Here is a 13520-nt window from a genome sequence, read left to right as displayed (position 1 = left end):
TCCTGAGATCACTCAAGCACCCAAACCCCTCCACCACGTTAAGGTTGCGTTTCATGGAGGCGGACTATTAAACTATTAAATGTATTAAATAGAGGCTTTAACTAAACCTAGTGTTTTTTTTGTACTTTCTCTTCCCTGTATTGAAATTTTTTTCCCATTTTTTTCTTTCTTTTAACTCTGGCAAATAATAAAAATCAAAAATCAAATGATTGTGGATTATTTGTTTGGATTATTTATAAATTATGTGAATTAATGTGTGTATATCAACACTGATGTGTCATTAAATTGTGTTGCTTATCATAAATATACATCTTTCCCTCTAATGATTTAAATGGTTTTTAAAGCAAAAGATTTATTTTAAATTATGGCTAATGATGAATGATCTTTGATATATTTTAATGTAAAATAGGTATGCAGAGAGCAAACAGATGATCCACATGTAAATGTTGTCTGATCTATTTCACTAAACTATCATTTCCTTACAGAACATATATACAAATTAGGCTCTGACATCATCCTTCATCTTAAAAAGACTTGATGTCATGTTTGTCAGCCAAGTAGAAGCTCCAATCAGTCATCTTCTTCATCATCATCATCATCATGTTCTCTGTAGTTCTGCTGCTTCTGGCTGCTGGATCCTGTAAGTTTGATTGAGACAAAAACTCTGTTCTCTGTTGTTACATCATTAAACTGTTTGTCTTCTTCAGGTGTAAAGTGTGAACAGCTGACACAGCCAGACTCTGTGAGTCTGCAGCCAGGTCAGAGACTGACCATCACCTGTCAGGTCTCTTATTCTGTGAGCAGCTACTACACAGCTTGGATCAGACAGCCTGCAGGGAAAGGACTGGAGTGGATTGGTAGCGACACCAAATACTACAAAGATTCACTGAAGAACAAGATCAGTATGACTTTGGACTCTTCCAACAAGAGAGTGACTCTAAATGGACAGAACATGCAGCCTGAAGACACTGCTGTGTATTTCTGTGCCAGAAGAGATTCACAGTGATACAAACCATCAACAGACCTGAACAAAAACCCTCAGAGCCTGAAAACTTGTAGCATGAATCCACCAGAGGAGGCGCTCTAACACTGATGTTAATTTTCCTGCAAAGGAGACGTTTGTCACTAACCAACTTTTGTCAAAGTTTCATTCAATATTTAAATATAGCTGTTCTGATGAATTTTAAANGCCTGAAGACACTGCTGTGTATTTCTGTGCCAGAGGGTCACAGTGATACAAACCATCAGCAGACCTGAACAAAACCCCTCAGAGCCTGAAAACTTGTAGCATGAATCCACCAGAGGAGGCGCTCTAACACCACACACCTTTTGTTTTACCTCCATAAATTCTTCGGGCCTATGTTTTGGTTCAACAAATTATTATTTTTATTAAATCATGGGAAAAAATTCAAATCCCTTATAAATAAAACAAAGTTTTATTTATAAGGGATTTTTTATAAATACATATAAAAAATGTACAAAGACCTTTCACAGATAAAATACCCTCATATCTACAACTCACATCCCACAATGTTAAAGATAAAATGACATGATTAAAGGATCAGAAATCTGCCTCGAGGACATATTATGGGGATCTGTCCATGCTCTAACCATGATTATAGTGAGTATTTCCAAACAAGCCAGATTCCACTGTAACAACAATGTTATCTGACAGGCTTCGTCACTGGTGAGGAGAATGAGGAAAACACTGAAGTACAAATAATTAAAAACAAGCAAAGAACTCATGGAATCCCAATAAGTAGATAAAAATAATCTCATAAAACATTATCCTGCATAAAATACTTAGAATAATTTTAATAGTATATATGGGTAAATAGGTAAAACTTCAATGAAAACACAAAACAACTGTAGATTTAAAAATCAAAGTTTCTTATCAAATCATCTCAAAGATTTTAAAATGGTTCATTTAATTTGTTAAAATGACCATCTTTTGCTGTTACCTAATCTCCCTTTTTCATTTCAATGTTTAAACAAAACCAGATACTTTGACAGTAGTATTCAACAAGTATTTATTAATATATTCAGAAAATAAAGCAAAATGAAATGCAAACAAATTAGAAATCAGTACAGGGTTTCTATTTATTGGGTTTATTTTTGCATTTTATTAAAACTCACACGAGCTTTATCTTTTATGCTGTTATACATTTTTACAAAGAAAATCTTAATCTGACCAACATCTGTTTTTCACTCATTTAATGTTACTGTATTATATTGACTGAAGAGTAAAAGGTTCTGTAAAAATATGATACATGAAGAAGTTCTATGTTTATGAATATTAACTATTAAAACAACAAAGAAAAATCCATGAAGAAATCATGTGACAGAAATTTAACAGAGAAAGTCGCCTATACAGCAATAATGACTTCAGGAACAGCACTGAAATAAACACAAACTAATGTATTATTAATTGAACGTAAAGTAAAAAAAAAGGGAGAAGTAAAGTGGAATTATTTCATTAAACTTAAATTGACTTTTTTTTTATTTTTCAAATTCTAATGTGAATTCTGCTGAATGTGTCCTGTGAGGTGGAGTCAATGCAAACATGGGCGTCTTCCTCCTCTACTTATCTGACAGCAGAGATGACAGCAGAGAAGACTGAAGTCAGTTTAACATGATGGACTGTAGGACAGGACTGCTGCTTTTAACTCTCTGTTATGCAGGTGAACATCATCATGCAGATACTGTAGATTTAGGATGTTTGCTTTTTTAAATCCAGTTTTCTGATTTTCATTCCCAGTTGTTGATGGAGTGACTCTGACTGAGTCTGGACCTGTGGTTAAAAGACCTGGAGAATCCCACAAACTGACCTGTTCAGCCTCTGGATTCACTTTCAGCAGCTATGCCATGAGCTGGGTCAGACAGGCACCTGGAAAAGGACTGGAATTGATCGCTTATATCAGCAGTGGCAGCAGCTACATCTCCTACTCAGAGTCAGTGAAAAACCGCTTCACCATTTCCAGAGACAACAGCAGAGAGCAGGTGTATCTGCAGATGAACAGTCTGAGAGCTGAGGATTCTGCTGTTTATTACTGCGAGAGACACAGTGACTCAAGAGACACAAACTCTGTACAAAAACACACACAAAGTAAATAGCTGCCATCATAGCTATTTTTTTTAATATTATTTTTTTACCACTGAATGCAAACTATGGAAAATTTCATATTTGCAAAAAAGCCTTTTAAATGTGTAAAACACCTTTGGGAAAGTGAAACATTTCTTTTCTTTCTTTGACAGTAATTTCCTTTGTTGGTGGTTCAGTTTGCAGTTTCTTATTGATCGTTTTTACTTTCTCTGGAGCAGTGAAGGTGCTGATCCTGATGTTCAGTACGGGTACAATTGTTGTTTTCCTTCTTTAGTTCATGTACTTTGATCATCCATTTTGTATTCTGATCATATTGGAGTAATACTTATTCTAAACATCTGTACATACTTTTTTAGATTTTATTTCATCATCAAGTATGAGTGTGAGACTTTATTATCTTTATGTTTTATGTGTGATTTTATCTACAGGAAATATTTATTTTTTAGCAGCACCAAAGTAGGTTTGTTAGACATCTTTTAAATGACTGCTTGGATTTTAACATTCAAAAATATTATTTTTTTATTTTCAAGGTTTTTCAAATCTGAAATATTGTATGTGTTTAGAAAAAAACCCTCCATGTTCAGATAAGTGTAAAAAGTAAAAAAAAATGTTATTAATATTGTTTTTTTTCTTCCCAGTAATAAAATCAACATTGTTTTTACTAAACTATATGAAACAAAAATCAGTGATTCTAAACACATTTGCTGCCTCTCAGACTCAGGCTGGAGTTTGATCAACCTCGGTTCCCTGTTGGGTTTCTGTTATGAGACTTGCAGCGCTCTGTGTGTTCAGGAAACGACTGATGAAATATCCAAACCTGCACTGTGACAGGTGAACAAGTCTTACCTCAAACATTAAATATCAAATGATCTGCATGTACAAAACATTATTATTATTACCATAAAACAACTGTAGCCAGACTATTCATTGAAATTATTTTTCTTTTTTTTTACGTATTTTTTTACTAAAATGAAAGATTAAGAGATGCTAATCACAATATTCAAATGTAATTTTCCTTAAACATTATGCAAACCCAGTGTCCATATATAAGGAAGTGAAGTGTGAGTGTGTGAGTCAGAAAGAGCTCAGTGAGTTCATCTTCAGCATCAACCATGTTCTCTGCAGCTCTGATGCTGCTGCTGACAGCTGGATCCTGTGAGGAGATTTCAGTGGATTCACAGCAAGAATCAGATCAGAAACATTTCATATGCAGATGAATGATGGAGATGATGTTGGTTTGTGTTTCTACAGGTGTGGACAGTATTGATCTCATCCAGCCAGACTCAAAGGTTGTTCAGCCTGGACAGTCTTTGACCATCAGCTGTCGGGTTTCTGGATATTCACTCACTACTAGCGGCTATGGAACAGGCTGGGTCAGACAGCGAGAAGGAAAACTAATGGACTGGATTTTTGTTGTGTGGTATGATGGGAGCTCCAATCAAAATGAAGCTCTAAAAAACAAGTTCAGCTTCAGCAGAGACACTTCTGCAGGAACAGTGACAATAACAGGACAGAATCTGCAGCCTGAAGACACAGCTGTGTATTACTGTGTGAGGGTGAACCACAGTGATACAAACAAACACAAACCTGTACAAAAACTCAGCAGCTATGAAGACACACAGTTTACGAACAGAGAAAGACAGTTCAATATTTATACACACATTGACTTGAAACACACTTTTTTTTTTTTAACTGAGGCTGAGAGCTTCTAGCGTTGGGCAATTTTTACTGTCACAACAGGGATTTATTGAGTATAAACCCCTGTTGTAGTTTATACTAAACTTTATTTATTTTGATTGTTTTATTTTATTTTATTTATTAATTAATAACTTAAATTATTTTTCTTAGGTGTTGGACCGGACGGAAAAAAGGAAGAGGGTGGGGGAGGGGGGAGAAGAGGATGGCAACAGAGGGAAGCAACATCATAAAACAACGAGGACTAAGTAACAAACTAGAAAGGGCGGGGCCTGTCAACACACAGACTCTATAGTTACACACACACTTGTTGGCCAAAACAGTCTCCACATCTAAACTAATCATAATGTACTTAATGCAACTGTAACTTTAGCTCACACGCTCCATCATACAAACTCATTCAGATAAAGCCTATCATTCTGTCACACAAACTATTAGTGCTAAGGTGAGCTGACACCTGTGCTCAGGTGAGTGTTTATGTTTTACTGAGGTGGATGGTGATGAGATGTACTCAGGGGGAGAGAGCCTGGCCATCCCAACGCCAAGACCCCCCGCCGGGGCAGCAGCTGCAGCCAAGACCCCCCAACACCCGCCATGGAGCCGCGGAGAGAAACCACCCGCCGGGCAATCCCGCCAAGCACCCAGACCACGGCACGCGGGACCGCCGCAGAGGCCCCCCACACCCAAGAGCAGGAAGGCACAGGAACACAAAGAGTGCAGGCCCCAGCCGAGCCAGAGGAGCAGCCCTCCCACCCCACCAAGAGGGTCAACGCAGGACCCCACCCCTGGAGAGCCTCCCAACCCCCAAAGAGCAGCCCACCACCACCCAGCGGTGTCGAGCATCCCCCCGCCCCACCCCAGGTACGAGTCAGGCAACCCGCCCCCAAACTCCAGACAACCGCCCGCCCTCACCTCGAGGAGCCCAGGGGGGAGAAAGGCAGGAACCGCCCACCCCCGCCGAGCAGAGGGGCACCCAAGAGAAACGGAGGCCCAAAGGAGTGATGTAAACAAGGCCCGACCAGGCACACCCACTGATGGAGGTTGGGGAGGACTAGTTCTCGAGAGCAAGGACCGGACTCTGCACCACTGAGACTTGGACACCCCCAGGCTCCGATGTAGTATGATCCCCTGCTAGATCTTAAATCTCCGGGATCCCACTCCCGGCGTGGGGAGGACACCGCCGGGCCCAGGAGACCGGCACCCAAGAGACTAGACCACCAGGCCGAGGTTCCCCGCCCCCCCGCCAGGGATGGGGTAGGGGACAGAAGGTCGCAGGTCCCACCTTCCTTGTATGATGCATGCTTGTTTGCTTGTTAGAGTGTATATTTGTGGTGTTAGAGGTGTGTGTACTAAAGGGTGCAGTTAAAATTGGCGAGAAGGTGTTAACAGGGCATCTCCTGATTGCTCACAGAGATGCCCCGTCACCCTCCCACCAGCAGCCCTACATGTCTATGGTGCTGTTAAAATTGGTGGGAAGGGCACATCAACTGTTTGCTGGCAGTGATGTCCAAGCACTCCCCCACCAAGGGTCCTACATGTCTAAGGTGCAAATAAAATCGAGGGGAGGGACAAATCCATGCAGCGGCCACAGGAGGGGGGCCACTGGCAGGTAGTCCACCCCCCGCAGCGCACTGCAATACAGACACCCTCCCATTCACCCTATTGCATGTTTATATGAGGAAGGGGATATGTTGGGGTCAGTTGGCAGATTGACCCCCGATGGCGGACCCTTGTCCCGCCCCCCCACACACACACGTTGGGTCCAAGTTCCCCCAGCCCAGGTGTCCCACCCCCCGCAAGGAGGGAGGAGCCAAGAAGGAGCCAGTCCCAGGGACAAATCTGAGTCCCTGCCCCCAAGCGCCTCTCCTGTGGGTGCCCTGTTCAGGCACAACAGGACCTAGGCAGCCAGACCGACCAAGGCCCCCACCAATGTCTCAGTGGAGAACTCAACGAGGCAGACCCCCCAGGCCCCGTACCTAATGGGACCCCCGCTCCCACAGAACGCCCCCCCAACTTTTAATTCTGGCAAATAATGAAAATCAAATGATTGTGGATTATTTGTTTGGATTATTTATAAAATATGTGAATTAATGTGTGTATATCAACACTGAAGTGTCATTAAATTGTGTTGCTTATCATAAATATGCATCTTTCCCTCTAATGATTTAAATATTTTTAAAAACAAAATTTTTTCTTTAAATTATGCCTAATGATGAATGATCTTTGATGTATTTTAATGTAAAAGAAGTATGCAGAAAGCAAACATGATCCACATGTAAATGTTGTCTGATCTATTTCACTAAACTATCATTTCCTGACAGAACCATATATACAAATCAGGCTCTTACATCACCCTTCATCTTAAAAATACTTGATCTCATGTTGTCAGCCAAGTAGAAGCTCCAATCAGTCATCTTCATCATCATCATCATCATCATCATTTTCTCTGTAGTTCTGCTGCTTCTGGCTGCTGGATCCTGTAAGTTTGACTGAGACAAAAACTCTGTTCACTGTTGTTACATCATTAAACTGTTTGTCCTCTTCAGGTGTGATGTGTGAACAGCTGACACAGCCAGACTCTGTGAGTCTGCAGCCAGGTCAGAGACTGACCATCACCTGTCAGGTCTCTTATTCTGTGAGCGGCTACTGGACAGCTTGGATCAGACAGCCTGCAGGGAAAGGACTGGAGTGGATTGGATTGAACGTGTTGGGAGCACCAAATACTACAAAGATTCTCTGAAGAACAAGATCAGTATGACTTTGGGCTCTTCCAACAACAGAGTGACTCTAAATGGACAGAACATGCAGCCTGAAGACACTGCTGTGAATTTCTGTGCCAGAGATCCACAGTGATACAAACCATCAACAGACCTGAACAAAAACCCTCAGAGCCTGAAAACTTGTAACATGAATCCACCAGAGGAGGCGCTCTAACACCACCAATGACAACCAACAGATTAATTCAATGAATCATGATTTTTTTAGTGTAACATGTTTTTAATATTAAACATAGAGAAGAATGATGAAATAATAATTTCTAAGCTCATTGAAAAGAATAGGCTTAGCTTTAAATGAATACTATTGGCTTTCAAAGCAACCTGTAAAAAAAACTGGAAAAATGTACACATAATTTATGTTAAATAATTTATAATTTATGTGTGATAAAAAAAAGTAGAAACTTTTTAATGTATTTCCACGCACAAGAGGATGACGCCCAAGAGAACTGGAGGTCCCCAAAGAGCTTTGTAATCATGACCCAACCAGGCTCACCCACTGTTGGCATTTTGGAGAGGCCCAGCCCTCGAGAGCAAGGACCAGAACCCGAACCACAGGGTCACACAGACACCGCCAGGCTCAAATGTGATGTCATCTCAGGGTCATGGTCTTGACAGAAAACTCAGGGATCCATATTCCTGCCTGGAGAGAGGGCCGCCGAGCCCAAGAAGCCAGCACCCAGACACGGCCACAACGGCTGAGGGGCTGGTTCCCCCCGCCAGGGGTCCCACCTGTAATATGTGTGTGTTGGAGTGTATATTGTTGTGAGGTTGGGGGTATTGCAGGAGGAACCTCCCTTTCTCATCACCATAATAAGTGAAAAATATTCATCAGACAATATTGACTGTTCCCTTTAAAACTAATATTTGTAATTTACCAAAAGAAGAGTTTCATGAATTTCTGGATTAAAGCAACTTGTATATGAGATACAGTCTCTGTGCTTAATGCTGTGATCATTTCATAAAATTAATTTGACTGTTTTTTACACTGACAGACATTAAAATTTAGGTAGATTCATTTTTTTAACTTTAAAACATTTTCATATTATTTCATTTCATTTATTTATTTCTCTCATGTGCCACCATAATCTACAATAAACAAAGGGTCATACACCATGAAAGAAAGAGAAACAGTGTAACACGAGTGAAAAGGAGCATGATAAAGACCAAGTCTTATTATTCATGCCATTTAAACAAAACACTTCACGACTACACAATTCAATCAGACTCTAAAATGAAGAGAAAAATTGTTCTTGTACAGTACAGGAAATTTACTGAAGATTAAACTTAAGATATATTGTAAGGGGGAGGATTAAAAAAGTTTTTAACTTCTTCCTACTCCATTTTGAACTACATGTTGAGGTGTTTTATTCTATTTATAATTTAGTTAAAAAATTTCCATTGTTGTTTTCTTGTTTTTTATTATTTACTATGTATTGTTTGAAATAAAGGACTAACAGTCTTGGGGAATATCGCGATACATATCGTATCGTGAAGCATGTATCGGGATCGTATCGCCAAACTCTTGCCAATACAAACCCCTACTTTCTTGTGTCAGTCCTGCAGTGTAATTACATAGCTTAACATACATGGCTTTCCCAATAATGATTTTTGATTAACTGTAGTTAAAGCACATGAATAAAGAACATTAAAAATAATCAAAAATGCATTTTAGCTTAGAAAAGAGGAAACTTCTGGGACTTGCAGGGTGGAGTTTTTGTACCGGGTTGTGTCACTGTGTACTACAGCGGCCACAGTGAAAAACACCATGACAAAAACCTCCTGCCTTCACAAGTTATGTGTAACAATTACACCCGTCATTTAAAAAAGCACAAACAAAAACAAATGTGTAAAAATCTCAAGCATTCACATTTTACTGGGAAAAAAGTTTGTAGAATAGGCCTACATTTAAAATTAAAATGAATTAACAGCAGTGATGCCAGGAATACAACAAAGTTTTGTTTTATTTAACTAAGAAGTTAAAAATAGTAAAAAGTACAAAAAAATTGCCAGCATTTTAAGGTGAACAACTTTCTTATTTAATAAAAAAAAACAAAAAAAAACTTTTGTTTCTGTTTAGCTAAAGTTCTTTGAATACATTTCTAACAAATTAATTTATTTTTCAAGTTCAAATATGTATTTGTGCTCACTCAAATAAAGAAAAAAAAATTAGAAAGATAAATATACACATTTACCAAACCAGAAAAATCCCATCTGGTTTTGTGGGCAGGTTTTTGTAGGACTGTTTCTCACAGTGTATACTGGAGTGGGGGCCACAGTGATATATGTCAATACAAAAACCTGTTCTACTTTCAACTGAAGATAAAAACACTTTTTGGTTTTAAAATTAAAATAAAATAATATTAATAAAGGTTTAAACATTTTAGGACCACACAGAAAGTCAATATTGAACATGAAATAAATGTGTGAATTTTTATTCTTAGTATTTTCTACATTAAAAACACTGACATAAACTATGCATTATTCTCTCCTATTAGTTTACATTTTCTATTTATTTTTTCATTATTTTTTTTTTATGTCTTAATAGTTTAAACTATCTTTATTTCTCAATCCACACAATAACTTTGTAGCAGAAAAATATAGAGATTTGCTCCACAGAAACAAATGTAAACAAGACATTTCTTGTAGATGAAATATTTTCTTAGTAGATGATAACTTTGAATGTTAGTCACTTAGTTTTTGCTTACTTACAAATTCATAAGTCATTAAAAGAAAAAGCTTCTATTAAAAAAAGTATATTCAAAATTAGAAAATATGTTATTAATATGGGGGCTGTACGGTGGCGCAGTGGTTAGCGCTCTTGCCTCACAGCGAGAAGGCCCTGGTTCGACTCCCGGCTGGGACCTTTCTGTGTGGAGTTAGCATGTTCTCCCCGTGCATGCGTGGGTTTTCACCGGGGACTCCGGCTTCCTCCCACCGTCCAAAATATGCTTCATAGGTTCATTGGTGACTCTAAATTGTCCCTAGGTGTGAATGTGAGAGTGAATGTGTGTGTGATTGAGGCCCTGCGACAGACTGGCGACCTGTCCAGGGTGTACCCCGCCTTCGCCCTTCAGTAGCCGGGATAGGCTCCGGCACCCCCGCGACCCCGAAAGGGAAGGAGCGGTCAAAAAAAAGATGGATATTATTAATATTATTTTTGTAATAATTTTAATAAATAATGTTTTTAGAAAACATCTGTTTCTCATCCTAATACAGTTATACCATAACTTTGTAGCAAATAAATACATAAATAAATAAATAAATAAAGGGATTTGTTTTTCATTGACAAAAAAAAAAAAAAAAATCTCGACATTTCTTGTATATTTGAAACATTACCCTGGCTGTGTTGAAATTAAAATTTAACTGAATAAACTGCGGTTTAAAAAACATATTTGTAAGGTATTTGGGGTAAAAGTTTTTTTTTTTATTGAATGTCTAAATGTAAAAATAAATGTATTTAACAAGTAACAAAGTGACGATAAAACAATCATGCAATGATCAACAGTGTGAGGTTTTTGTAAGGGGCTGAGACACAGTGGATATGATGGGAGCCACAGTGATCCATGCAATGACAAAAACCTACATTCACTAAAGAGAAATTATTTGTATAAAAATAACATAATTACACAAAAATGACTCAGAAAAGGATTAATGTACAAAATAACACACCTGGATAATATTACCAAGTATTAAGAAACGCAAATACAAAGTAGACTAATTTTTTTTAAAATAATGACAAAATCTTCTGTATGTATTTAATTTCTACGATAAATGATCCAAAAGAAACTTTACAAAAATAATATAATACATTTAATAACTGCTGTACAGTAACAAGGAAAAAAACCTGTAAAGGTTTGTCTGCTCTGCAACTGGAATCCTTTAGAGGTTTTTGTCAGAGCATGAGTCACTGTGGAGACTATGGCAACCACAGTGTGAAATGGTAATACAAAAACCTAAACTGAGCTGAAAACATAAATACTTATTCTGAAAAACAAAATTAGATATACAATTACCTGAACATTAAAATAAAGTGTCATTTGGAATAATTAATTCCACTTTTTAATGCTAACTAAAAGTAAAATATTTAAGATCATTTTAGTTTTTGGAGAAATGATCTAATTATTTTGCTTAATAGTAAATTAATATAATTAAATCATTATAGACATAATGTTCAGCTATAATTACAACAGTACTTCATGTGTAATGATAGACAAATGTAATTGCTATTTTTTAATTGTTTTGCTGCAATTAGAAACAGAGAAAAGATCCAAGATAATTTCAGTTTTTTTTTTGTTAGTATCAGTGTCATAAAATAGATTTTAAAATTCATTTCAACATTCTAATTTGCATTATTTTTTACTTTTTTATGATTAGTTTTTTCAAATAATATTTCAGTCTGGGCATCTTTGCTTAGACTGCTGCCCCCGCGACCCGGGCCCGGATGAAGCGGAAGAAGATGGATTTCAGTTTAAACAATTTGCTTTAAATTGCTTGGGAGAAAATAAAAAAAAAATGAATAAAAAATTGGAAATACCAAAAGAAATATGTTTCAAGAGACACTATTTTACAGAAGAGTAATTAAAAGAGAAAATAAATCAACTACTGAAAAATAAAGAAGTCTGTGGATAAAAGTCTAAAAATAGAATTTATTAAAACAAATTTCCTTCTTTAGAATATTTATAAATTTGCAAAAAATAGAAAAATCCCATCAGTTTTTGGTGGGCAGGTTTTTGTAGGACTGTTTCTCACTGTGTATACGGGGGTAGCCACAGTGATAAATGTCAATACAAAAACCTCTTCTGCTTTCAGCTCAAGTCATAAACAAGTTTTGGCTTTAAAATAAATAGAAAATTTAAACGTTTTTCAATGTTTTGGGATCCCACATAAAGCAAACATTTTAATAGATTAAATGTGCATTTTTTTTTTTTTTTTTTTTACCTTTTCTCAGATTTCTATTGACGCTTATTTTATTCAGCTGAAAAAAATACAGGTGATCTTCATTTTAATTTTTCTGTGCTCTTCATAAAAATGTATCCAGTCAAAATTATGCAAGTGATTTTGAAGATAATAATAATTAATAGAACAGATTAGTCACACAGTTTTATTATTAGTAGTCTTGATGTCGCGGATACTTTACAGGTGAGGCACCTCCCATGTTCTTTGAGGAACCACAAACCAATCCCAAACCTGTCCAAATTATATCCACCTGCCCGCAAATTTAGAATTAAAATTGCTCAACTGTGCAATTGTGTGCGGCATACTGCATTATGGAATCGTTAATTTGATGTTGTTAATTTGTTGTCATCGCTAGGTAACGCAGGGGCATTAATAATTACTTAAAATGGTCTTGTGGCCCTGATGTGACCATCAGACCTTGACCTTGACACATGTGCTCTAGACAAACTGCTGACTGAGTCAACTTTTTTTCCTCTATTGTCCTAAATACATGTATTTAGATTAATATTGTAGTCTCTTACAAATGTTAAAAAGTTGTAATAAATTAACTATACTAGATGTTTAACTTTTGTTTCCCTCTATTGTCCTAAATACATGTATTTAGATTAATATTGTGGTCTCTTAAAAATGTTGAAAAGTTGTAATAAATTAATTTTACTAGATGTTTAACTTTTGTTTAACCACATTTAAAAATATACATAATCATTTGTATAAATATTGATACATATTATTCATCCTACTGTATGACATAAATAATGTAATAAGCAGGAAGCACCATAGGAACAGGTGTTTCCTCATCCTGTTAAGAAACTGAATCTTTGGACTGAGAGACAGAAGCTCAAAAAGGACTGACAGTAGAATTGTTGCACATTAAGACACATTTGTAACCTGTTACATTGATAAAAATGCATTTTTTCACCTACGCAATATAGGTAGGATCAGAAAGTCCTGGTTGTTTTATGATGCTGCTTCCCTCTGTTGCCATCTTA

The 13520-nt window shown here is 37.1% G+C and overlaps 1 pseudogene and 3 gene segments (V, D, J or C); all 4 read left to right on the top strand.

Moving 5' to 3' along the window:
- Positions 1-550: 550 nt before the first annotated feature.
- LOC112140253 lies at positions 551-1082 on the top strand. The segment is given in 2 exon segments: positions 551-640; positions 708-1082. Coding segments are annotated over 2 exon segments (339 nt in total).
- A 1507-nt stretch (positions 1083-2589) lies between these two features.
- LOC112140255 lies at positions 2590-3114 on the top strand. The segment is given in 2 exon segments: positions 2590-2681; positions 2759-3114. Coding segments are annotated over 2 exon segments (405 nt in total).
- A 979-nt stretch (positions 3115-4093) lies between these two features.
- On the top strand, positions 4094-4815 carry LOC118597888. The segment is given in 2 exon segments: positions 4094-4258; positions 4355-4815. Coding segments are annotated over 2 exon segments (504 nt in total).
- Positions 4816-6517: 1702 nt separating this feature from the next.
- Positions 6518-7651, top strand: LOC112140250 (annotated as a pseudogene).
- The last annotated feature ends 5869 nt before the right edge of the window (positions 7652-13520 follow it).

Source organism: Oryzias melastigma, unplaced genomic scaffold (genome assembly GCF_002922805.2).
Source record: "Oryzias melastigma strain HK-1 unplaced genomic scaffold, ASM292280v2 sc00365, whole genome shotgun sequence".
Lineage (NCBI taxonomy): Eukaryota > Metazoa > Chordata > Actinopteri > Beloniformes > Adrianichthyidae > Oryzias > Oryzias melastigma.
The sequence above is the reverse complement of the archived record's forward strand: the minus strand, read 5'-3'. Positions and strand labels throughout refer to the sequence as shown.